Source organism: Heloderma suspectum, chromosome 1 (genome assembly GCF_057233095.1).
Source record: "Heloderma suspectum isolate Gila_16-S chromosome 1, 16-S_ref, whole genome shotgun sequence".
NCBI classification, from domain to species: Eukaryota; Metazoa; Chordata; class Lepidosauria; order Squamata; family Helodermatidae; genus Heloderma; species Heloderma suspectum.
The window spans coordinates 131,978,546-132,005,754 of NC_139458.1; the positions used below are offsets into that span (position 1 = coordinate 131,978,546).

Here is a 27,209-nt window from a genome sequence, read left to right on the forward strand (position 1 = left end):
GTGAAGGATAATGACAGACTTTCTTGATAATTAGCCTTTTAGAGGGCTTTGGGGGGCTTTGAATGTTTCTTTCTGAGTGGCAGCAAGAGGAACATTGCCTTTGTGTGTGTGTGTGTTGAGGGGGTTGTCTCTGTGTTTTTATTTCTGTGTGTGTTTTGTTTGTGTCTGTATTTGTGTGTGCAGTCTCTGTCTGTCTGTCTTGCATGCACATACTCGGAGAGAAATTGCACACACACAGAGCAAGGAAGCTCCCAGTATTTTGTGATTAGCCCCATGCCTGAGGGGAGCTATTTTATGGTCGTATCCACAACAAAAAATCCATATGTGCCCACTGCCCCCCCCCCAAGGTTTGGGACTCCTGTTTTAAAAGCAGTAGGACATTGCTACTATAGTTCCACTACAGAAGCACTTTAAATACATGAGGATCTCCCACAAAAATCAACCAACTACAATTCATTCACTACTTAAAAAGAAGACAAAAGATGATTTGGCAAGGTCAAACATTTCTACTAATGTGCGTAAAATCACTTTTGTAGAAGAAAAGGTCACCAAAACTGACATGCTCAGAGAGCATGGAATCTTAGGGGAGGTTACATACTGAAATTGGATAGCTTGTTACCAATTCATGGTCTATCCCCTGCTCTTATTCAGTGTTTTGTAAAACCCAAAAGAGACATAGGGTGGAATCCCTCTAAATTTCTTCTCAGTCCAGCTATAACTGAAATTCCCAATCTTTGCATTTCTTCTAAAATAATAAAATGTGGAAGTATGCTAACCTGAATCTTTCTTGCTCTCCAGGTTCACTGATAATGGAACAGAGATATTTGTCTCCAGCACTTTGGAAGTGAATGTGACCACTGAGGAAAACTATGGAGTGTTTGCCTGCTTGGTTAGAAACAGCAGAGCAATTTTCACACTACAAAGATCTGGTAATGTGCATGTGGGAGCTTGGGGGTGGCACCCTGTTAAAAGGACAGTCTCTTTAAAAAGTCTTCAGATAGATTCTTCCAGTCACTGAATGCACTCTACATGGATGAAAATCCTAGTAGTATTTCTGAAATGAGGGTTGAAGACTGACATAACACTTCTTTGATTGGTCAGGCCATTCTGGAAGCACCCTCATGGCATTCACTCCAAACTTCACTTTCCTTTCCAGAGCTGAACACAGGTTCCCCATCCCTGGCAGAAATACATGTTCTGTTGTAAAGATGCCTCTATTTCAGGCACAGTTATATTTTCTTCAGTCCATAGGCCTTCTAAGCTCAGGCCAACCCTGCCCACCTGAGGGCTAAACTGGAAGTGATGGTACATGCTCAGCTGTCACCAAGAATAGTAGTTATATGTCTGCTTTCGATTTCCTGCTCTGTAATGACTAATAGAACCTGACCTATATATATCCTGACATCATGATGTTCTGCTGCCAATGATATGGAGAAAGGGTGAGGAGAAACAGAACATCATGGCATCAGGATATAGGTAAGTTCCACTAGCTGTTACAGGGGGGCGGGGGGATAGAACTGTGGTTGCTATTTTTATGACAGCTGTATGTTTACCATCTCATCTAATTTAGCCCTGGGGAGAAAGATTCGGTCTGAAGATGGAATTATGGGGAAGCAACAACCCAGATTTGTAACCCGTGGTTAAACCCACAATAAACCTCGCTCTCGTTCATTCACATCAACTCATGGTTTGTTTAAACCATAGGTTGTTGCGTCATCTGAACCAAATCATTTTCTTTTACTAGTCATTACACAGGGGAGAGGGGAGGAGGCAATGTGGAAATGCTGCTTTTTCAGCAACAACCATGCATTCTCTGTATCATTTTATTCCCTCCTGTTTGTTCCAATGTTTCCTTTGCGCGCACACACTCATGTGTGCCATTTGACAGCCATCATCAGTGAAGCTGTCATACCATCAACGCACTGTGAGTCAAGCTCTGGACAGTTCCATGCAATCCACATCCTCAATAGACCACGTGCATTGGTCTGCATATACACTGGCCTAAAGAAAGTTGTTTCCTTTGCGCGCACACACTCATGTGTGCCATTTCAGGAAACAACTTTCTTTAGGCCAGTGTACATGCAGACCAATGCATGTGGTCTGTTGAGGCTGTGGATTGCATGGAACTGTCCAGAGCTTGACTCATAGTGAGTTGATGGTATGACAGCTTCACTGTTCTCTCAGCTCTTAGCTCAGCCTGCAGTTAGCTACTTTATGATGTCGAAAGTGAACTGAATAGTGGCAGCTTTGCAATGGCAAAGTCTTCTTTGGGAGGAATGCAGTTTTGAACTTGGATGACTTCAAAAGGCAGAACTGTTGCATGACCCTTTAAAAACTTTAGGAACTGGGTATCTCAGCCAGACTTTCCTTCTCTTAGGGAGAAGAAGACTTATGCTTTTCTCCATAGAAATCTGGCTGTTTTCACTTTGTTACTTACGGTAATATGCCTTAGCCCATGTATGACCATCTGACAGATGAGAGTTTAGCTGTGGGGATTGAGCATTTGCTTTTATGGTCTATCTCTATTGCTTCTTCCTTTTTAAATAAGTTACCATGTTTTGTTTTGGAATTCAAGAGACTTAGTTGAGCCTGACTGACTTGGTTGTATTCAACTATAAAAGATGCTTGTGATCTAATTGAAGTAAGGTGACTAAAGGCTCTAAGTTAGATTTACCTGGTCTCTGGCGATGTAACCGGAGAGTAAAACTCAGGCCTGATGAGACTTAGTACTGGCTTTAAGGGCTGTTTACAAAAGCAATCTTGTGATGACAGAAAATTGCCACGTGGTGGCACCAGCAGACAATGGAAAATTTCTTGAGATCTTGTATTAAACACAGGTTCAAACTATTCAGCTTCAAAACAAATGAGTATTAAACTCTGTCCAGGCAGTATGTTTCTCTGCTGCATTTTGATATGCTGAACACTTAAATTCATCCATCACTCTGGAAATTTCTAGGCTTATTGAGCAATCTGGAGATCAGAGCTTCCGTTTATTTAAAAACAAAAAATTCTGCAAATGGCCGAGTTAAATAGTATCTTCCCACACTGTTGTGCAAAAAACCTACATGAAGGTTCCCATGTGCACACCTGAAGAGACGATGTGAATCTGAAGTGTGTGAAGAATTTAGTTCATGCCCAACTTTAGTCCCAAGGCTTTGATTTATTTCTACATCTGTGTCTTATGAATGGGAAGTCTTACAAAGTAGGATAATTTTGTTTCTTAGCTTTTTAGCTTCTGCACATCCCCTCATCACCATAGTTGCTTGTTCTGATAGAAATGTTAAGCTCTAGATTACTGTTGTTTGTTCAGGAATGACATAGCCTGCACTTTGTTGTTGTTGATGATGATGATGATGATGATATTACATGTATCTTTTTGAGGGCATACAACCCCTCTTTATTTATTTATTTATTAAATGTATTAATCGCCCATCTGGCTGGTCACCCAGCCACTCTGGACGATGTACAAAACATATAATAAAACAGTTTAAAACAATAAAATTCTACAATAAAAACATTTTCTAAAATACCCTAACCCACCCCAAATGCCTGCCTGAACAACCACGTTTTTAATGCACGGCGGAAGCTCATGCTTTCTCTACCTCTGTATTATATGTATAACTGTCTTTCATTAATGTTGTTTAAAATGCCTTTTTCCATTACAGCCGAGACTGCTGGACACTTGGGTGCTGTGCTAGCTGCACTTGTCATTGTGGCCGTGGTGCTATTAATCACTGTGATGTACGTCAAGTGCCGTCTGAATGTGCTGCTCTGGTACCGGAACCACTATGGAGAACCTGAGATCAACGGTAAAGCTTGGGGCAGGTCTCTGGCACTTTTGGGAAGATACTATTTAACTCGGCCATTTGCAGAATTTTTTGTTTTTAAATAAACGGAAGCTCTGATCTCCAGATTGCTCAATAAGCCTAGAAATTTCCAGAGTGATGGATGAATTTAAGTGTTCAGCATATCAAAATGCAGCAGAGAAACATACTGCCTGGGTAGAGTTTAGATAGAAAAGCCATCGCTTTTCCTCTTGATTCAGATTTTTAACATTTTGAGAATGTGTTAAGGGAGGAGGACAGGGTTACATGGTGGAATCCTAGCCCTCTAGCCAAGCCAGTATGCTGTAGCTTTCCCAAAGTGGGAAGTGGTCAGAGACGAGCACTGAAGTGACATTCTGCCTCTTTTTGACAGAGAAGGAGACGTGTGTGCGGTTTATTTTGCTTTTGTGTTTTTGCATTTTTCTAGTGCAAAAAAATCCAGTTTAATTTTATCTATCAAGTCATCTGTTTACATAGGATCTACCTCCAAAGTTATTCCAAGCTAAAATTTCAAAGTCAGTCCCACCCAAACTGTGAAAATCTACAAGAGATAGGCCCTCATTATTCTGGCTGGTCAGCACTGATTTTTTAAAAAACACAGTTAATCTGCTCGTGTAATATATTATGCTACATTTCTGTTCTTGACACTTTTCCACAGATGGAAAGCTGTATGATGCCTATGTGTCCTATGCTAACTCAGCAGATGACAGGAAGTTTGTGAATTTTATAGTGAAGCCACAGCTGGAGAATCGTCATGGCTACAAGCTCTTCCTAGATGATAAGGACATTCTGCCCAACTCAGGCAAGGAACTGGTCTAACACCCCTGTTAATATTTACCTGGGACAGTCAGCCTTTCTACTGAATTCAGGCTATAGGTTAATAATCAGAAATTTATTACTTGGCTGACTGAAGAGGAATCTTTGGTTTAACTTGCCCATTCCGCACTATGTCTGTAATATGGTAACTTTATTGAATGTCAGAATGACATTTGGTATAGACTTTCAGGATGCTACATTTTATTTTAGAATACCAGCTCAACTTCTGCATCTATTTTGAAATGGGAGGAAGTAAATACAATGTCTCCACTGAAAACTGAGTCAACAGGATGAAAGTTGATCTACATCTTCAGGACAGCATTCTGTGTTTCAAGTACAAGCTTACTAGCTCAATCCCTGTACCCCTTTTCAAGGCTTCCAGGAAATATGTAACATACAGCACCATGCTATGCAAGTTGGTGTGCACATTCGGGTCACACTTGTGCATATCAAGTATCATATCAAGTGCATATCAGTTAAACACCTGCACCCATTTTCAAATGGGAGGAAAATGCCACATACATGCAATGTGATATCTGAAATGAGGCAGTAGAAAGGTGGCTCTGCATAATATTAGTAATCAATTTTCTGCATCTGGAGCACTTCTTAAAATACCTCAGATAGTAAGCACCAGTAACATTAAGGCTGTGTGAATGAAATGTTTTTTAGACAGGCTCTCTGTAGCACAAAGAACGAAAGATTCCACTTTACCACCAGAGGACTTAGGGTGCCATCTGCTTATTGAGTTTAATGTATCCAGAGTCTTTTTTCTCATGTGTGCACAGCACTGCTGATGTGCTGTCCACAAGTATTCAAGTTTGTTGCAAGATATACCACTTACCTTGCATGACCTCACAGATATGCCTTTCACAGAAAAGGTGCAAATGAATTGTTCTTTTTGCTGATCTCCTGCCTCTCCCTGTGACTCCAAGTTATCGGACTCTTATTCCTTAGGCTTGATTACTTTCTGTTTTTTTTTACAAACAATTTGCTCTTACTCCAAAACAGTAAGGGGTTCCCAAAGCATCTGCCATCCAGTCAACTTATAGGACAAGCCCTGTTTTGGTAGCAGTTGTACATCTGGGTCATGTGCCTTTACACCCTTTTCTAGTTTCTATTTTCCAATTGCATTTGCTTAAACTTAAAAAAAGAAGTAGTATGCAGCGCTGGTATACATGGAAATGCAATCAGCTGTGTACAAAATGCAGTTCCTCCATACCAATCTGATTAATGCTCTTGCTTTCTGCATATTCCTACATGGGAATGCACATAACAGACTGTACCAAAAGCAGACTGTGGCACTCTGCCAGCATGAACTGGTAATGGCAGGAGTGAGAGGGAGAAAGCTCCATGGATGAGGAGGTAGGACCATAATTATGTCCACAGTAGACAGTGCTAGTTAAACAAGAAGACTCCACAGTGCAGAACAGAAATTGCATTTCTCAGCAACTGCATTATCTTTTCGAGGATATGCTTCATAAGGCTATGGAAATGGAATGAACCTAGTAAGCCAGCCACCACTTCAGAGAAATTATGTGTGTGCTGTGCTATATACGGTATATTCATTAATCAAAAACTCAACATCTCAGTGTACCCTTAATGAGAATGTTAAATTATCCTGACATTTGGTTCCTTGTGGAAGCTATTGGCACCCATTTCATTCAAAGCAAATAGTATAATCTGAGGGATGGTAAAACCCTAAGAGGCTGGGTTAGTGTTACTTCTGTCACTCATGGGACTGTCCTCTTTCTGCCCAACAGAGCTGATGAGATTTTAGATGCTAGGATAATCCACTCCTGCACAGGAGAGGGGTGAATGGCTGATGCTGGGCTTCCTCAGAAAAGAGACTGTCTTTTCCTCCTCTTCTCCAGAACCTTCTGCAGATCTGATCATGAATGTCAGCCGGTGCCGACGCCTCATTGTGGTTCTATCTAATGCGTACCTGGAACAAGAATGGTGCAGAAATAATTTCAGGTAACTAGAGGTCCAGCAAGCAAGAGAGACAAATTCTGTGGTCCTCCAAATTATGGTCTGGAGAATCTAGAATGATCCATGTATGCACCCTCTGCCTTCTCCCATTGCCCACCTTGCTTAATAGAATACTTACAGGTTTGTCAAACCTAATTTTCCTGTGACAGCTGAACAGGCAAACTGTGGTCTGAGTGATCCATCCAAACCAGGATTCAAAACCATAGTTTGATCCTGATTTGCAATCCAGGTTTGGAGGGATCAATCAGAACACACTTTTCTGGTTTCAATCTCATGGCAAACTATGGTTTGTCAGCCCTGTAAGTGTTATATCAAACTGTGTGCACTTATGGTTCATTCCTGATCCTCCAAACTATGGTTGGAGGATCAGAGAATGTAACATCTGAAATAGCTGAACACAGCTAATTGCTGTGGCTTTTGGGCAGAGCTACTGCACCTGTTAACCAGAACATCCAAAATCACATGTATCTCGAAGTGAAGTGCAGGAGTCTGAAGTCTGTACTCCTCAAACCAGCTTCTGGAGTTTAATTGAACTGTTTGAATGCCACTAAAATCAGTGGAGTTTTGAATGAATATTTTGGGTGACCCCGGGTGACCGGGTGACCTACACTTTGGTTGGGCCATGAGGAAATGCACTACAACCCTAGAGAAACAGGCTTTGCTTATGACTAAACCAATTGTTTGGTTTTGCAGGGAAGGTCTTTGGAGACTGCTGGAACTGTCTCGGATGCCAATCTTCATTGCCTTTGAAAGCCAGTACCGGGAAATAACGCATCCAGCCATTAACTTGCTGAAGCAGCACAAGAGCGCTGTGACCCTGTTGATATGGCGTGCTGGTTCCATGGTAAATTGTGGGATGGCAGACTTGTCACTTTGGTTCCTTTTCTCAACAGCAAGTACTTTAAGCTATGCAAGAAGCACAGATATGGAGAGTAGCTTCTCTTCAGAAAAAGGCTAAGACCCACCTTTTAATTACTTGATCTAGCAACAGAATTGCCAAGGTCATTCTTTTGGGCCAGTGATTAGATATCTCTGGCATGCAAGTAGGTTGTAGAAATTTCCCAGTCTTATCTGTTGTTCTGCCTCTCCATGCCCTCCTATTGGTTATTATTTCTGTTACTTATCTGTTGACTAGGGAACCTGGTCAGCTCCAGAGATTTACCAGTATGTGTCTGTGATATGCAAATGGGACCTTTATATCAGGGGTGGGGAACATATTCTGAGTGGGTGGGGGCTGAGGGGACATGGCCACACACACAGACTTCATGGGCATGCCCTTGATGTCATCCGCTACCACGGGACAAAGTGCCAGATGGGGACTGACTTCACTGCACATGGGGTTTCCCCAGCTGAGTTTCCCCAGCAAAGCTCCACCAGCCAAGGCAGTGGCTGGAGCCACTTGACTATGCTACATCCTCCACAGTGGGTGAAGGCACTTACTGTTCCGCTTCCTCTCCCAATTGGGAGGAGGTATGGCATGCTAAGTAAGGGAAATATCCCAGTAATCTCCAATCAATTATCAGAGTTTACAGGGGGATTCCCCCCCTCCCAGCCCCCCAGTAGCCTCCAGGAGCAGAGCTTTGGAAGGGGAGTAGGCAGGACCAATAGAGGGAGCCAAAACCTCCACAGGCTGGGTGGGGAGCCTCTGCAGGCTGGAGGTTCCTCGTCCCTGCTTTAGATGAACATGACCTGATTGTAAGCTACCCCATGTACTCCTAAGGCTCTTATGTAGAGGCTGTGAGTAAGTGTGAACTGGCCCTAACTGTTGCAGAAAACATAGATGAGAAAGCAGAGTTCTATTGTAATGATTTGGCTTTCAAGAATCGATTGCAAAGCCACAGGGAGGCACCAGAACCTGAGAAATGAGAATTGGTAGTATATCCTTCACTTCACCCAGAGAGCTCTTTTAATGCAAGGGCTGCACAAAGTTATAGATTGGGGAATGTTTGGTTTTTTCATCTTCTCCGAAGTGGGCATCTTCAGAGGAGCATTCTAGCAGTTCAGAGACTTCTGATTTACAGTTATTTCTGTTTTCAAATGGGTGATAAAATGGACAGTAACATGCTTTTGACTCATACTTGCACATCAAGACTATTTTAGCTATTGCTCTTGAAGTGGGATGCAGACCTCTCTTGGGATGTGCAAGCAGGTTCTAGGGAAAGCATTAGCACATTTGCTGCCTCCAGTACAGGATGAAGAGCTTGAAACTATCTGTATTCATTAGAAAAAAAAAAGTCTGCTTTTTTTGCTCCCCGAGGAATGAGAGGTCTCCTCACTCAGGAAGAGAAGTGTGTATACTTCTTGCATAGAATAGAATGAAACTTTATTACGGTCAAAGACCAGCTCAAAAAAGGAACTACATTAAAATTATCTGCCATATATCCCCAATCAAATTAATGGACACTTTAACACAGTGTAGTACTAATGTAATGCATATCAGCCATATTGGGTGAATGGCATTACTCTCCAGACTTTGTCTGTCATCCAGCTAGGTAAGTCCAAGCTCCCTCAGCATCCTTCTTCGAACACCTATCGCGGCCGAACTTCTTGTATATTACTCCCTGATTGTCTCAGCACCAAACTGTACAATGGATGGGTTACAATCCAAGAGGGTCAGGCATTTTTTCCCCTGAAATAAGGAGAGTAACTTTGTGAACTTGCATGAATATAACTTTTTTTTGTAACTACACTAGGGCTCCATTCCCAGGAGGGTGTCCTCTTCCAAGTTCAGTATGCTCTTTCCAACATCACCGAGATTTCATCAGAAGTAGCAAGTAATATAATTTTTGCCCAGTATTAGTGCAATTGAAATGTGGGAGAGCACATTATCTGAGCTTTTCCCCCATGCTTTACATTAGACCATCATCCTATACCATTGGCCACGCTGGCTGGGACGAATAAGAATTGTAGTTCAAAATATCTGGGGGGTACTAGGTTGAGCAAGGCTGCATTAGACAGACCACATTCTCAATGTCTATTTAATTTTCATATGTGTTGCCTTTGTTGAGAAAAAGCCTTTCAGATCTCTCTTTTATGGTCAGGGAGGACTGATTACTTTCCTTCGTCTTTCTGATTTATGCAACTGAGGTCACAGGGTGTCGTCGTCTCCCCCCCCCCCCCCCCCGTTGTCAATAGATTTCAAATCCTGCAACTAAAAATGTCAGGAGGTCAGGTCCTGTGTCCTGTGCAGATGACAGAACCAATCAGCTCTGGGGGTTGTGCAATTTCTGCTTCCTTCAAATGCAACTGGAGGAACAGAGGCCCTATGCAGGCAAGAGGGGGACAGGGGCAGAGACTGAAGATAGCACAGCATTACATTCTGGGGCAGGTCATGTCTTCCAGAGGAAACTGGGGCAGGATCCCTAGAAAACTGATTGCCATCAGTCACATCTCACTGTGTGGAACTGAACTGACCTGTAGTTGTTTGCAGAATTGCAAAACTCCCAGTTCTCCTTTCGAAGGGAGCTTCAAAAAGCCCCCGTAGAACTTTGTAAAAGCAGTATAGCATTGCTTGTAAAAAAAGCAATGCTATACCACATTTTTTCTTTTGCCTGTATCAGTTGCCCTCTAGGAGGTATGCATTCTGCCCACCCACACACCTTTCGGGACCACTGCACAAAATGAAATCTCCAGTATCAGAGTTTGGCGCCTCTCTTTCCCTACTTAGCCCCGATACCCCCCCACACACACACACCCTCCCCCCCACACACACACACCCTCCCCCCCCCCACACACACACCAAGAGTGTTACAGGATTCCACAACAACAAAAGGAAGCACTTCCTGGTGGTTGAACTGGCTTTTCACATGTATACTAAGTGCTATGAGAATTAAGAGGAAGGCGGTCACCCCATCCATAAAACTGGATGTACAGTAGACATCATACTGTTTTGCCAGAGAACCATGACAACTTTCAGAACTTAAAAAACAAAACAATTACTTTTTAATGTAAGTATATTTACCTAAGTATTTTTAGGTTGCCTTTTTACAGGATAGTCCTCACACTGGCAATCATAAAATAGAAGACACATCAGAATAATCAGATAATTTTAAACAATTTTAATCTTAATGCTCACATTACTGTTGAAAGTATCCTTTGTGTAGACTTTATGTAGCTCCCTACCCCACAACATTGTTTGCCCCTAGGCATGCCCATTGCAGGTGAATTGTAAGCTCATGGCATTGTTTAGTGTACGTTCATGTATTCTTTTCAAAACAAAATCCAAATTATGTGCTCAAAGTATTTAATGCTTCTTCATAAACAATTTGTGTAACTGAAGTGATTCTCTCTTTCTCACACACACACACACACACACACACACACACTACACTATCTTGGCAAGGACAATGTAGGAAGGAGGGGAGCATCTGCAGTGCAGCAAAATATAGGAACAATGAGAAAAGGAAGAAAACATTAACGGTCACAATAATTCTTACCTCTTGATCTCCAGTATCATCATACTGTTTTTTGGACTATAAGCCTTCAGAAGACACCAGTTGCATTCCCTCACCTCCAATCTTTCTCTGCAATTATAAAGATTGTGTGTGTGTGTGTGTGTGTGGGGGGGGGGGGGTTCTTAAAGAAAAAAAAGTCTGGAAAATGGTGCTGCAATCCTGTATACACTTTCCTGGAAGTAAGTCTACTTCTGAGTACGCAGGCATGCACTGCACTTCTGAGATTCCTAAATGTTGTGCTGCATTGTGGACACATGATAATCACAGCATAGTTGCACATTGGTGGTGTAACAGCAGAGTCTCATCATTTAGGGGGCTGCTGAGAACCGGTGACATCCTTGTGACCCTCCTATTATGGTTCTCCACTGCTGCATCCACAAATTAATGCAATATAATTAGTTGACACTGGAGAAATGAGTGTATGTTTGAAAAATCCAGCCTGTGCTTACTCTGGCAAGCTCTAGTCTTTTCCATGGCTAGTTTAGCTCTTTGAAACCCTAAACATATCTTTCTGATTTTTCCCTTCCCTCCCACCTTTACCTTGGCCAGATGTCATTTCTTTCAACTTTGACCAAAGATTGTTGCCAGTAATAAGCTTCAAAAAGTAACTGAGAAAAGGGTTTCACGGTGTGACCTACAATGTAAAGAATCCTGAACAACTTTATCAAAGCTGGTGTGGAAAGTAAAAACAGATCCCCTTCAGATGACATGCTAAAGGGATTACATAGTCTTCTCCCCATTCCACCCCCAAAATTGCTTATAAGAAAGTATGATGGGTAAAAACGGCTTTGGCATTGCCTTCTGGCAATCAGTATATTAAAACCATCATATGTACACTGTTTCATTTACCCATATCTCTAAAACAAAATGGGAGCAATGGGAAACCCGTCATGGCAGCAAACACTATTGGCATTGTGCTAGAAGTAGCTTATGCTAGCACTACGCCAGTTGCATAAGCCAAGCAGTGGTGTTGGATACTGCCTATTTAGTTTTTAATGAGACTGTTTCTGTTCATACAGAAGCATATCAGTCCTCCACTCTATGTTATCCTTGGCTACTTGTTTCTTATTCAGAGATTAAAAATCTGCTTCAACAACTCTCTCCAGAGTAAGTCACTAGAAGAGAAGTTTATACCAAGAGTGGTATTTAAGTAATATCCAGTGGAGGCTTTCGTCTTCGCTAAATTCTTTGATTCAATAAATATAACTGGCTGTATTCCATTGGGACAGAATCTGAACACATTGATCCCAGTTTTCAAGAAAGGGGGCTTGCAAATTATAGACCAATCAGTCTGATGGATATCATAGAAAATTATATGTGAAATACCTCCTGTTTAAGTATGAAGAATGGACTATATTACATGATGAAATTGCTGGAGAACAAGCTGGCTTTTAAAGTTGGCTGTTCAATACTAGATAGCAATTTTTTGCGTGGCCATTTAATTCACATATGTTGAAATAAATAAACTGTTTGCAGTTTTTGTTGACTTTAAAATTGCCTATGATTCCATCAGTTAAAACACACATAGGAAGAAACTTTGTAACACTGACTGCCATTTGTTAATTTTGGTATTTATTTATTATATTTTAAGCTGCCCAGTAACAGACATTCTCTGGGCAGATTACAAACAGTTAAAAGAATAAAATACAGTGGTAAGAAGTGTTATCATGTTTTCAGTTTCGCAAATTCAAAAGCTAATTTTTCTTTTGCTGGACACCTAACCATATTCCTGTGTCTACTGCTTTTAAACAGGATTGTATATTGGTTTCTTTTTGTTCAACTTCTTCATAAATAATGTAACCTAAATGAAAAGGGAATCACTACTTTTCAGTTACAGTCGCCAGGGAAAAGCTATCCAGGGGTTTCTACACTGACAGTACTCTCTTCCTACCTCATTCCCAGAGAATGTTAGCATCACTGAGTATATTCTGCTGTAAGAACTTCTTAAGCATAAACCATGAGAGAACTTAAATCCTTGCCTTTGGCCATAGACCAGACCACCTCAAATGGTATATTGACAATAAACCTATTGAGCTTGTGAAAACTTATTGGTACATTGAATTGTTATTTCCAGCTTTATATATTCTAGCTCCACTGAAATTCTGTATAAATAAAAGCTGAACAGCTAAATGATTCCTTGAAATTCTTGTCATGTATATAGAGGTATGGAAGCACTGCTAATTCTAACATTATTAAATTTTAATTCCATTCTACAGCTGCTCTTTGGATCTGAGATTGGGGTGGTGATCTTTTTCCCATTTGGAATGTCATCAGAAGAACCTATTAAGGTGTTCTTGAAACTCCATGAAATACACTAACAGCATTTCTCAGAAGAGAAATGGGAGTTTCAATCCTAAAAGCAACTTGTCTGCTTAAATATTGGGTTAAACTCGTACAGCTCCCTGAGTCAGAACAACCCAAAAACTATCATCTTGAAAAGTCAAGTGACAATTTCTTCAATTAAAATACGTAGGGCGCAATCCTATCTAGATAGGCGGCCGCCTCTGAACTCAGAGGTGACCACCTATCCAAAGCAGGGCATTAGAAGCATGGAGGGGATCATTCCCTCTGCGCTCCTCCTGCCCTGCATTTTTGGCTAGACAGCGATTGTGGCTGTCTAGCCGTGGGAGCACGGAACAGGGAAGGAGGCTGCTGTACAACACATAGGATGTGTTGTACATGCAGTTCTGCCCTCCCCACCTGGGAATGCTTCCAGCCACACCCCTTTCCAGCCACACTGCGCTCCTCTTGCAAGCGTGGAGGACGGGACTTTTCTACGCTGCCTCTGAGGCAGTGTGGCAGTGGGGGGAGATTGGTTTTCCAGGAACTGACCTTGGCGCACAGGCTCCGAGGTCGGTTCCTGGAAAGCAGCATATCCTATGGCCGTCTAGCTGCTGTCTGGCAACCACAGGATTGCTCCCTCCATCACAAAAATTATATATAATATACATACATACATACATGTTTTTTCAATTGGATATTTTTCTAATAAGAATCCAATTGATGCAAAATGTGACTTAAAGAAAAGTTTTTGTGAGTTGTTTATTCAGAATGACTTTTTTTTTAGTTTCCAGTTCTGAAATTAGTCCACAGTATGTTAATTTTAAGTATAAGTTATTAAATTGTACTTGGTGGATCTATCTAATTTCACTAGTAGGAAGGCTTCCACGTTGCTCAGAATGCAGTGCATGCAATTTGTTGTTATTAATGGGTGATTAAAAAAATACTGTTCCTTTTGCTTCCCATTCTGTTTATGTGGAGAACGTTCTATGGAAGATATAATCCATTGGTGTAGTGCTCAATTTCTGAGGAAGCTTGTTCTAAGGTCCCCAATCGGTTTCTCGAAGGATGTTCTCATCAGTCAGGCTTTGAAATACTTGATTACTTGTTGGCAAATTCATATAAGGACTATCAGATCAGAGGCTGACTTTGCATTAGCTATGCCAAAAGCTACCACATATTTTTGGGTGCTTCTGCACTTAAACTGCAGATTGTGTGTGATGATGTGATGACTTAATTTCCTGAAGTTCTTATGAATTATGCTTTCGTTTTATGAATTCCTGCTGTTTTTATTTACAGTGTGGATCCTGTATACTTGTACAATTTTATTTGTTACAGCCTATGGCCACTACAAAATTGTAGGTAGGGCGAGAGAGAATGAGAGAGTGATACAGAGAGATCTAACCGTCCTGCTGTTTTTAAGAGAAGGCACACTGTCAGATCAGTTAGGCTGGAGTGAAGTGACAACAAAAACAAAGAATGGGTCACATAGAGGAAGGAATATTGTGTTTCCTTGTATGAAAAGGGAGTAAAGCACTGCAAGAATCCCTGTCAGCTATGCCCCTTTATCCCAAGACTGCAGTAGTTCTCTGTACGTGTCTCAAAAATACATTTTAATGGCTTTTATATGTCACTGTCTCATACAGAGATATATGCTCTGAATATGTTATACAAATAATCCCCTATAATTGTATGGAATCAGTTTCTGTGTGTAACTTACTCAATTTCCCAGAACTTGGAATTTTTTGGCAAGGGCCTGGGGGGCAAAAGAATACAATAGAGGGGATTGTGTGAGGCTGGGGTTGCATCACAATAAGGTCAGATGGTCAGGAAATAGCAGGACTGGGAAGGTGAATCTGTGGAGGCCCTGCCCAGTCTCCCTCCATTTTTTGAGCTTTCACTGGATACTGCCCTTGTGTTCTCCTTTTTCTCCACAGTGACAAAGGCAAAAAGCCTTGCTTAAAAAAAAAAAATCCTTCAGAATTTACAACTGTACTGAAATTGTAGGCTAAAAGAAAGGCAAATTATGTTGCTTTATCTGGTCACGAAAGCCTTCCATCAGGAGTAATGCCACTTAATACCTCTTAGATTTTGCAGTGTGTTTCATCTCGGAGATGAATCAAAGCTAAATGGCAATATTACTGGTAGAACTCTAGGTACCTCTGCAGTAACCAACACTTTATCTCCCTCTGTTCAATCCTTTGGGAGCCAGACATGATGCCTAAACTTCAGAGGCTGGTTGTGAAAATGCTTTCCCGAAGTCAGAGATGTTGGGGCCTGCCCACAGATGTATTGCAGAAGGGATGAGATATGAGTGGCAAGCATGTGACAGAGGGCTGCTCCTTTCTCTTTGTTGCTTCTAGATGCCTTCGTCTGATTTCTGGAAGGAACTGTGTCTCACCCTTCCACGGAAAGTGTCCTATCAAGGCCTCAGGGGAGACCCCCAAACCCATCTCCAGGAAGACAAGGACCCCATGCTTATCCTCCACAGCAACTATCTGGATTTCCGGGGAGACACCCACCCTGAAGGAGACACTGGTAATGATAATGTTTAATTTTAGCTCTGCCACCATTTCTTGGAGGAAGTACTCTGAAGTAAGGGAGTCTGGGTTCATAGTCTTCCTCCATGAATAGCGTGTCAATAGGACCCAGGCTGCTGCTGTTTCATTTCATTTATTATATTTCTATACCATCCCATAGCCAAAGTTCTCTGGGCAGTTTACAAAAATTTAAAAACCATTAAAATATATAAACGATAAACCATTCACATAATGACATAAAACAAATAGCACACACAGCAACGACTTATATCTAAAACAATTTAAAACAATCAGCCAGAGACAATCAAGGAGACTCATATGCTGCCAAATGCCTGAGAGAAGAGGGCAGTTTTAACCTGGCACTGAAAAGGTGACAATGCTTGCACCAGACGGGCCTTGTTAACTGGGGGGCCAACACTGAGAAGGCCCTCTCCCTTGTTGCTGCCCTCTGAATCCCCTTCAGAGGAGGCTCCTGGAGGAGGGCTTTGGATGGAGAGCGTAGTGTATGGGTCAGTTCATGCCGGGAGAGGCATTCCATCAGATACTTTGGTCCTGAGCCATGTAAGGCTTTATAGGTCAAAACCAGCACTTTGAACTGGGCTCAGAAGCGTATAGGCAGCCAGTGCAAACGGGCCAGAATCTGTCTTATATGTTCAGACCTTCTGGTCCCTGTTATCAGTCTGGCTGCTGCATTTTGCACAAGCTGCAGCTTCTGAACCATCTTCAAAGGCAGCCCCACGTAGAGTGCATTGCAGTAATCTAACTTGGAGTTCACCAGAGCATAGACAACTGAAGCCAAGTTATCCCTGTCCAGATAGGGGCGTAGTTGGGCCACCAACAGAAGCTGGTAGAAGGCATCCCGTGCCACTGAAACTACTTGAGCCTCAAGTGACAAAGATGGCTCCAGGAGGACCCCCAAGCTACGACCCCACTCCTTCAGGCGGGGAGCAACCCCAATCAGAACAGGTCGAGCACCCTCCATCCGGTCAGGAGAACCATCCGCTAACAGCATCTCAGCCTTGTCTGGATTGAGGTTCTGTTTGTTAGCCCTCGTCCTTCCACTGTCGCAGCCAGGCACCAATTTAGCACATCCACAGCCTCACCCAAAGAAGATGAAAAGAAGAAACAGAGCTGCGTGTCATCCGCATACTGATGGCGATGCACTCCAAAACTCTGGATGACCGTGCGCAACGGTTTCATGTAGATGATAAATAGCATAGGGACCAAAAAAGACCCCTGTGGAACCCCATAGTGGAGAACCCACAGGGCCAGGCAGTGTTCCCCAAGCACCGCCTCCTGGAGCCGACCACCCAAGTAGGAGCGAAATCACTGCAAAGCAGAGCCTCCAGTCCCAGCTCAGACAGTCGCCCCAGAAGGATCCCCTGGTCGATGGTACTGAAAGTTGCCGAGAGGTCAAGAAGAACCAACAAGGTCACACTCCCCCATCTCTCTCCCGACATAGGTCATCATACAGGGCAACCAAGGCTATTTCTGTGCCAAAACCCAGCCTGAACCCCAACTGAAATGGATCTAGATAATCAGTCTCATCCAAGAGTTTCTGGAGCGGGTTGGCGACCACCTGCTCAAGGACCTTGCTGTTGATTCTACTGATACAGCTTTGAGGTTTTAATTATTTATTCGTTTAAAAGTCATCCCATAGTCAGCCAGAAAGGTTCTCAAATGAGGCTGACAACTAAGTTAAAAAACATAAAGAGTTCACTTGAAAGGAAAACATGAAGATTGTCAAAATATGAAAATCATCCAGCAGCACTGAATGGTCAGCCAAATGGCTTTCTATACACAATGGCTTTCAGCGCTGTCCTAAACCAACTCAGTGAGCTGGCCATATAAACCTTTCTGAGCAGAGAGGTCCACAAAAAAAGGCACCACCACAGGAAAGGCCCTATTCTGCACCACTATTCCTGTCTCCAAAGGTAGTGGTACATAGAAAAGAGTCTCACACAAAGATCTCTTGGCTCATGGGATGAGGCGGGTGAGGGGATGAGGTAGAAAGCTGGTGTCTAAATATTTAGTCAGCTCTTTCTGCTAACCAGTAAAATACTTCATCAGTTTGAGGTGCCAGCCAAGGTGAGAGAACATTCAGTGACCTTAAACTGCTGAAGGCTCATCTGCTGGGGAAATGCATGTGTGTGGAAAGCTATGTTAACTAAACCAATCTGGTTTCCTCCAGCGAGCTAATACGTGCAATACATGGTTGCCTGCCTATGTGACCAAATGAAATAACACATCTTGGCTGGTGTTCTACAGCTTATTAATTTACCACAGGTTAGCCAGAGCTTAGGTGAGCCCTTTTACAAGACTTAAAAAGGTCCTTGCCTCTGCCACTGCCTTCCTGTTTTTACACACTGCTGTGATCTGACTCTGTGCTTCCTGCCTGTATTCACATGGCTATTTCTCTACTTTTGACTGCCTTGGGCTGCAGTCCTATGCATTCGTTATTTGGAGTAAGTTCCACTGAACTCAGTGGGACTGACTTCTGAGTAAATATGCATAGGATGAGGCCTCATGTTTGATTAAGAGATCTAAGGTTAGTAAGACAATAGTTTTCTGAGAAAGTTGAAGATGGTTTCCTGGTTTTGCGTCTGGTAAATGTGTTTCCTCGTTATTTCAAAAAATGTCAAAACCTGTTCAACCAGAGTTTACTGTAGGGACAAATGAATTAAGTGTATATGCCATGGGCAGTGAAGCCTCTCTAACCACTTTCAACTTCATTAGAAATTATTGTCTGCCTTCAGCCTAAGCCTTTGTGATATGATCAACTTGCAACAATTATTATTATTGTTTAGGGCATTTACTGCCCTTCACAATATTGATGCCAGGACAACGTTACTTCTTCTTACACAACAGTGTGCTATATACCTGGCAGCATCTGGCTGCTCTGGTTGACCACCAATGTTGGCCTCAACACCACCCTTACATGGTGTTTCTGTGGCTTCTGAATGGCATAACAGATCCTCCTCTTTGGCTGATCTAGAGTGCCACCCTGCTTAACCGATCCCCCACCAGATGAGCAGCCTTGATCCCAATCCAGATAAAACTATCACTGCTGTCATAGAGGGACCTGCACATGAACACTCTGCCACCATGTTTTGCAGCATAGTGACTAATCCAGAAGCTTTTGCCCATTCACTCAAAATGTTGAACCAAGAGTAAGACAACAGTCTTTATATAGAACATGCTGCTGTAGCTCTGATTTGATTTGTGTATGTGTATGTGCAGGGAGAAGATAGTGTTGTAATTATTGTGGTATGTTTACTGGCAAGTAGCAATACTGCAGAGTGGTGTATGAATCTTTTAAATAAATTACCAGGTTCCTCTACTATTTATGTGCTGACATACCAAGGGCTCAGGAAAGGAAAGAGTTTTATATGCCACAGGGCAGTGTTCAGTCCTCGAAGCCTGGAACTGGAGAGAGCATAGTTAGTTCTTGCTCTTTCTTCTTAGGGCTATGGGACTGTGGCTGTATAGTGGATCAATGGGAGGGAAGTGCACTTATGGGCATCAGTCCCAGAGGTTTTGAAGAACAAGTCCTGGCAGTGGGGATTTGATAATACAGACTGAGCTTGCAGAGCAATACATTTTTATTTTAGTAACAGGAGCAAAATAAGTTCAGTGGTCATAAAAGATTTACGAGCAACTGGCAACTGAAAACCCAGCTCGCTTGTACTCTGTGATTTTATTGTCAAGAGAAGAACAGAGAAAATAATGGGTTTGGCTGGGCTTTTCTTTTAGTTGAGACAGCAGCGTTGGACTTATTTTGCTGAGGGCTTGCGTTCAGTGTCATTAATAGATATTGTTCCTTGCGCCATGTTGCCGTGCACCTTGTTGGAAGCTTTTCTCATTAGTCTGGCTAATCTGTACAGCCGCATGCCAGGATGCTCGAGGCTTCTCATTCCATAGTTTGCAAGGGGAATGGTCGCTTAGAAGACATGCCATTCTCACTAAGAGTATCTAATTTTTTTTAATGTTCCCATTCTGGAGGAAGTAATACAAATTAAAAGTATTTCACCCAGTTTACAAGGGCATATTCTGCTTCTCTCCCCAGTGTCGCTCCTGAGGTCTTTAAAATTCTGCCTGTTACAGGTACACCTCAGAATCACTATGCTGTGATTGGAGAAGCCTCTGGCTTCTATATCCAAATTTCCTTTTCCTTCTCCCAGCATTCAAAAGCTGAGCCATTATGAGCAAACTCCCCTTGGCTTGGTTCTGAATCAGCTTGGAATTTATGAGCTTTTTCAGCAAGTATTCAGATATGTTTGTTTCAGTATATTTTGAGTTTTCTCCTAGCCCATACTATTTGGTGATACAGAGGGGTCGTGCTGTTGTGTTTCCCTCTGGGAAGTATAGTTTGGTTTCACTTGCCCTACACCTACCTTTAGCAGCAGCCTTGGTGAAGAGCTGCCTGGAAATTCAAAACCCACCCCACAAATTAACACATCCAGGAACGAGAAAGGGTTTTAGGTCTGAGTGGGGGACAACCGCACATTAAAAAACTTGCAAGAAACAATTCAACCAACCAAAAGATAGCTTGGTTGGCTGGTCTGGTCACATACTTCACAGCAGTCAACAAAAATTTAATAGATAGAGTGGGGTTAACATTACAGAGCATGTGCCTATGAAGCAGCAGGCTTTTTGTGCCAGGCCTGCTGAATGCTGACCATGGATGCTCAGAATTTCATTTACTCCATGCTGAATAAGAACTTGGAAGCAGGCAGAGTGTTTGATTCATAATACTGCCAAGCATTATGAGCTGGACATATTTGTATACCAAATGATGATTATGAATTGCAGAAACATCATTATATATTTATGCTTCTCAGACACTGGTTATAAATAAGCTGGCACCTCTCAAGAAAGAGATCTTAGGATGACTAGAGGACTTGCTGAAAGTGTCAAATAGGTGTGTTGCAGTAGTTTAGGGCCTAGTGTAAGAAAAGGAAGGGAGACAATAGGAAAATGATCAGTGGTGCACCTGCATCTTTAATACTATGTGATGTTCAAGCCTGCTCACACTATTTTCTTGCAAAGCCTACAAAATATAAAGATGAGCAACATATAGGATGGAAATATAAAATGGTTTATGAGGAAGGGCAGGGTAAGGAATTAGAAGTCTTGAGCACAAGAAGAGAAATGAGGGGAGATGGCAAAGTGATGCCCTGCAGTGGTAACTGCAGCATGGCTAAGGGAAATCCAGGTAGCCCTTTTCCCCATGAAATAACACAGCATACCATCCAATGGGAAGCTCTCCTGCACAGGTCCTACTTGAATGAACAAATCAGAGCTATGATGGTGCCCTTCAGCTGGTGTCTTGTCTCCCACTCTGTTGCCCTTAATGGCGCCTGGCATCCACTACCCAAGTAGGATTGCCCAGAAAGCAGCAGCTGAAATTCTTCATGGCATGGTGGAGTGGGGTGCTACTGTAGTCCTTTCCCACTTGTGGACTTCCCGTAAGCATCTGGTTGGCCACTGTGGGAACAGAATGCTGTACCAGATTAGTAGTAGGTTCCCTAGGCCTAGCCTATGTCCCCACCCCACCATCATCCCTGTCCATTGGCCAAGCTAGCTGGGGCTGATGGGAGTTAGATTTCAACAACATCTGAAGGGCCATAGGTCCCCCACCCCTGAGATGGGCCTTTAGTCTCATCCAGCACAACTCTTCTTATGGAGTGAAACATTATCACCTGCTAATGTCTGCACATAAGGCTGCTGTTCAAGGAATAACTGCAGTGTCCAGTTGAAACATTGTCAACTCTTAGTGGTGAAAAGAGAGAAACTGACTTCCCAGTTCCAGGTTTGCCTCAGCAGTTCCTTTTAGCCCTGAAGCCTCCTCCAGTGTCCTTGGTGTTGAAAGACTCAGGCCCCTTTCTCTTGTCTACAGCCCGTCAAGGCATGCTCTGATATAAAACATCCAAATGAAGTTTAAAACCACCAGCTGTGGACCAAACTACATGAGATGGAGGAGGTCTGTAATTGGATCTTCTGGCACTTCTATTTTTAGTTAAAAGCAGCCACTGGGGCTCCGGCTTTGATTGGAGCAGTGACCTTGAGGGAGAGTTTTTAACCCTCCCCCCCATGCCATTTCCTGAATCTAAATTGTCCCAAGTTGCAGATCTCCTGCATCTCATGTAGTTTGCTCATTACACTGGCTTAATAGCCTTCCCTCTCCCCAGGGAATCCTGGAAACTATAGTGCTGTGAGGAAGGCTGAGGGTCTTTAACAGAATTATTAGCATCCTGAGCAAAGTACAATTTGCAGGATGGTTTGTGGGAAGCTATGATACTTTAAGTGGTATTACATAAATTTAATTATAGGTATGTCCCATGGTAAATATTTTGCAGGAGTGATAATGTTATCAGTCATTTTAAAGCACTGCTACTCATCCAGTGTGCATGTTTCTTCGTTGTCCCCTGCCCCCCACTAACCGTCTCCTTCCTATCCTACAGCTATTCGTGGGGCCATTTTCAAAGGGCCACCACCACTTCGTATGCTTGGCCCTGATGGCCCACCAGTTGGTGCAATGGAAGAAGTACAGCTTGGAGAAAACCAAAGGAGTGAGATAGACATCTCTGATTTGGGATCACGTAACTATGGAGCAAGGACAGACTTCTACTGCCTGGTCACAGAAGATGATCTATAAGAGAAGCTGCAAGCCTGACCAGTTTTATTTGTATGGTTTTCCTTGACAAGGATAATCTGTTTGCCTAGTTTCCATAATACAAAACAATCAAGTGGGGTGCCACAGGGCTCTGTCCTGGGCATGGTACTCTTCCATGTGTTTATCAATGATTTAGATGAAGCGGTGAATTCTTCCCAAAACTTGCAGTTGACACAAGACTGAGAGGTACCGCTAACACCTCAGGAATAAAATTCAAAATGTCCTTGCTAAAATTGAAATCTTAGGCTGAACATACGAAATGAAATTTAGCAGAGACACCTGTGCAGTTCTATATTTAGGCAAAAAATTAAAATAGGAAGGGGGATAACTAGCCTGTCAGTAGTACGTGTGAAAAGGATCTCAGGGTTGCAGGTGATCACAAGCTGAACATGAGTCAGCAGTGTGAAGCGAATGCAAAAAAAGCCTAATGCAATGCTAAGCTACATTAATAGAAGCATAGTTTCCAAGTCACAAGAAGTCATAGTTCTATTTCATTCCACACTAGTCATACCTCATCGAGAATACTGTGTCCAGTCTGGATGCAGCACTTTAAGGAGGACATAGACAAATTGGAATGCCTTAAGAGGAGGGTACCTAAGATGGTTAGGGTTATGGGGAAAAAAACCTATGAGGAAAGGTTGAAGGAACTGGGTGTTTAGCTTGGAGGAGGCTATTGCTGAACATGATAGCAATCTTCAGATACCTCAAGGGCTGTCACATGGAAGAGGGCAAAGACTTGTTATCTGCCCTAAAGACAGAACTAAAGCCTAAAGGCAGAACTAGATTTACTGGGTTCAAGTTATAGGAGGGTACGTTATGGTTGAGCATTAAGAGAAGCTTCTCAGGGGGGTAAGGGATGCTTGACAATGGAACCAGTTCCGTAGGGGTGGGGTGTCTCTCCCTCACAGGAGGTCTTCAAACAGAGGCTGGGCAGCCACCTGTTAGGGATGCTCTAGCTCCCCCCCCCCCACATCTCGATGATTCTATCATCCTTCCACACTGAGGTTGTTGCAGAGAATTTCCACTAATGCTGAGGAATACTTGGCTCTATTACAGACAATAGTGCCTTACAGCAATATTTATATGGTAGATATCTTTAGTTTTAAAAACGGTTCAGAATCGAGGGGAGTTTTTAGGAAAGAAATATCTCAAATGACAGTATGGCAGGTTCTGAGTTGTTCTTGCTCTCATCCACCATGCTGGGACTTACCCAGCAATAGATGTGTTGGACTTCTCAGTTATTGCTAGTATCGCTGGATAGGTCCTGCTGTTTCAGAAATGGGCAATGATAAGTGGTCAGCACGGAAGTAACCAGATCTACAAAGAGAAATAGCAACAATAGGAAGCCTGACAATTCTGGAGCCCCATTCTTGGTGTAAAAATGATATCAAGCAGCACCAGTTCAATGGAGGTAACATAAGCAGAACTCAAATCGAAGGGCAATATAACAACCAAATGAAAATGAGCATCAACCGACCATTCCCGTGGGGACTCGTTGTTTTCTGAATACACATAGTAGCTTTACAGCCTGATCCTAATTACGTTTCTGTGGACATAAGTCTTGGGGAAGTCACTTGGACATGCATCCATGTAAATAAGTTTGGGAGTGCAGCCTTAGCATTCACTGTTGCCAATAGGTGAAGACCAGCACCTAGGCTGGGGAGGGAGAGTTTGTGGTGTTAATGGAACATCTAACTAAACCTCAAGAACAACATGGCAACAGAAAGGCTTTGTGATGCAATGACATTGAAAGGGTAGGATGGTGGTGCAAGATCAAGTGTTACATTATGGTCCAGTTTGTGTAATAGCAAATGTAACCCTTGCAGACTTACTAGAAAAGGTTGGCACACAAAGGCTTAACCATCCTACCCTTTCAATAGTAGCACCTCTTGAAGTTTTAACTGTTGATGTTGTTTGCTGCCTGAGCCGTTCAGGGCAGCTGTTCCTGCGTGAAAAAATGCCATTTTACGTTAGCTGTGCCTATTTCCCTATCTGTTGCCACCAGTTCTGTGGTATGAGTGGATGGTAGTTCATGGGCTATCAGACCTTAAGCTCAAAGAAATGATGTCCTCATGTTAGTGAGCTACAAGAGGTTAAGCCCTCACTTGGAAAAACAAGCTTCTGCATACCAGGGCTGAGTTGTGGCCAAGGACAGGACTAAAAGGGCCCCGCAAAGTACCTTGGGAGAGGTGGTTAAAAATAACGAAGTTACAACTGTGTGAGTCTCACAGTCTTCACACATATCAAGAGTTCATATATCAAGCTTTCTTCTCTACTCAGAACAGTAGTATTATCTAGTCCAGGGGTAGTTTCTCTTTGGCATATAAGGACATCTGGAATAGGGCAGTATGGTGGTAAAGTTGAGGCCAAACTGGAGCTCTCACTTTAATTAGATACAGTGCTGCTGTCTGAGTAAACTGGTTGTTGCTACCCGTCACTTCCCTCTAGCAATAGAGAGGTCTAGTGTGGGGATTCCTTCTGCTTCCAGTCAAGCTCTTTAGGTCAAAGACTGTGTATAGGATATGTTCCCTGAAAAAGGAAGTATGTTGTACAATAAGGTGGCCCAGATCATGCCGGCAGTGGTCCTCACTGGCTGCACAGATGGGCAGGAGTCACCAGTATAGATTGAAGACCCATACATATAAACAGAGCATCAGATGCATCCGTGCATACTTTTGGTCCATGAAGAAGCAACATTTGGCAGTGGAGAAATCAGCAACTAGACAGGAAGAAGCCCATGTCCTTTCAAAATAATGGAGGGTGGGGGAAAGTCTTTAATCAACACAGTTCTCAATACTGGTCTTTATCATTTGTGCTAGCCCCAGCCCATGGCCACAAAGCATTACTTCTTCTTTTTGCATGCAGTAAATGGATTTTTCCTGCCCTGAGGAGTTTGGTGTGGACTGCCCAGTAGTATAATGCATTAAATAACTAATGCTGTTATTAGCACTAGTTGCTAAGGCAAAAGCTGGCTAAGAGCTGGCACTATTTCATCTAAGTTGACAACAAAGCAAATGAAAATAAGGCAAGTGAAAAAGAATTAGAGCATATCGCTGTAAACATTAAAATAAACAATGTCTAAATACTTAAGAAGTAGGAAACCAGCCAAGGAGGCAGTTGGATTATTAACCAACAAAAGAATGATGGGATTGCTTAAAAAAAAAAAAAAGGATAAGGAAGCCAAGTTCTTTGTATTGGTCATCACTGAGGAAGCTGTTAAATATACCTTTTTTTTCAGGGAGGATGGCTGAAGAGCTAAGTCAAGTAGTGGGGATAAGAGATGAAGGTTTAGGACTGTTAAAAATTAGCAACTCTCTTGAGTCTAGATATTATGCACCCAAGAGTTCTTAAAGAACTTAAATGTAAAATTGTTTTTCCTCACAAAAAATATTATTTAAAATGAGCCTCCTAACTTAGAGAAGTAGAAAATAGCCAGTGTTGGGTTTCTTTTACAAGGAAGCCGGAGGGATCTGGGAAATCAGGGGCCATTTAGCCTAACATCTCTTTCAGTAAAATGGCAGGCATTATGAAAGACAAAATTATTAAGGCTAGGCAAGCCTCGCTGAGGAAGCATCAGCAAAGCTTCAGAAACTGGAAGTTATGTCTCATCGATCTTTTGAAGTTCTTTGAGCATGTCAGCTAGCATACATATAGAGGTGATCCAGTGAGCATGATATACTTATCTTTGTATTAGTCTTTGATTGCTACACAACTTTTTTGTTATTTTTGGAATTCTAAGAAGCTTTTGGCAAAGTCCCTCACCAAAGGCTCCTGAGTAACTTTGCCAGTTTGGGGATAAAAAGACAGGTTCTCTTATAGATCAGCACCTGGTTAAAAATATGAAGCCGAGAGCATGACTAAATGGGAAGTGTTCACAGTGGAGAGCAGTATTGACACCAGTGCTATTTAACTCATTGATAAATGATCTGGAGTCAGGGGTAAGCAATGAGGTGGTCACACATGGCAATGATTCTGAATGGTAAAAAATGAAACAGTGCAAAGAGTTCATAAACAATCTCTCCAAGCTGGCTGAGTAAGCAACACAATTGAAAATTGACTGGCAGTAGATTCAAGACCTCTTCACAGAACACCCATTTAACTTATGGAATTTGCTACCGTAAAATGTCATGGCCCCAAACAGGCAGAGCAATGCTATCAGCTACTGCAGAGAGCTCTGATGTTAGAGCCTCCGACAAATCTGGTTGATTTCAATGGGTCTACTCTAGATGTGACTAAATCTGGATCCCACGTCCTGGATTTAACAGGAAAGTCTATTCAGAAAGTAGCAGTAGCTGCTCTTGTCCATGCTGTTACTGTACTTCAGTAGTTACATGCAAAGGAATGTCTTCTGTTAAAACATGGTTCAACTCATGGTGATGTGACTGTACTCTTTGAACTGCTGCAGTATTTGGGTTGTACCCTGCCTTTCTACCAAAAATGGCATTCAAGATGGCTGGCCTAGGCCTGGCATTATATCAAAATACTTTCTATGTACTATCAAACCGATTGTAATACCACATGCAATTTAGCTAAAGGTCCTAACAAATATAATACAATGAATGTTTAAAAAGGCGTTCAGTTTGCCAACTGGCAGAAGGAGGGGCAAACACCACCAGCCCACCCTCTCCAA

At 42.5% G+C, this 27,209-nt stretch overlaps 1 protein-coding gene across 3 annotated transcripts in view; it reads left to right on the forward strand.

Annotated features, from left to right (window-relative positions):
- SIGIRR (single Ig and TIR domain containing) overlaps positions 1-26,949 on the forward strand; it is a 49,790-nt gene extending 22,841 nt beyond the window's left edge. For all 3 annotated transcript variants that reach the window (XM_084858228.1, XM_084858238.1, XM_084858246.1), the window contains 7 exons: positions 799-929; positions 3,666-3,809; positions 4,483-4,626; positions 6,512-6,614; positions 7,323-7,473; positions 15,727-15,901; positions 22,368-26,949. In XM_084858228.1, coding sequence (XP_084714354.1) covers positions 799-929; positions 3,666-3,809; positions 4,483-4,626; positions 6,512-6,614; positions 7,323-7,473; positions 15,727-15,901; positions 22,368-22,561 — 1,042 coding nt within the window. In that variant the 3' untranslated portion in view covers positions 22,562-26,949. The remainder of the gene's footprint in view (positions 1-798; positions 930-3,665; positions 3,810-4,482; positions 4,627-6,511; positions 6,615-7,322; positions 7,474-15,726; positions 15,902-22,367) is intronic.
- The last annotated feature ends 260 nt before the right edge of the window (positions 26,950-27,209 follow it).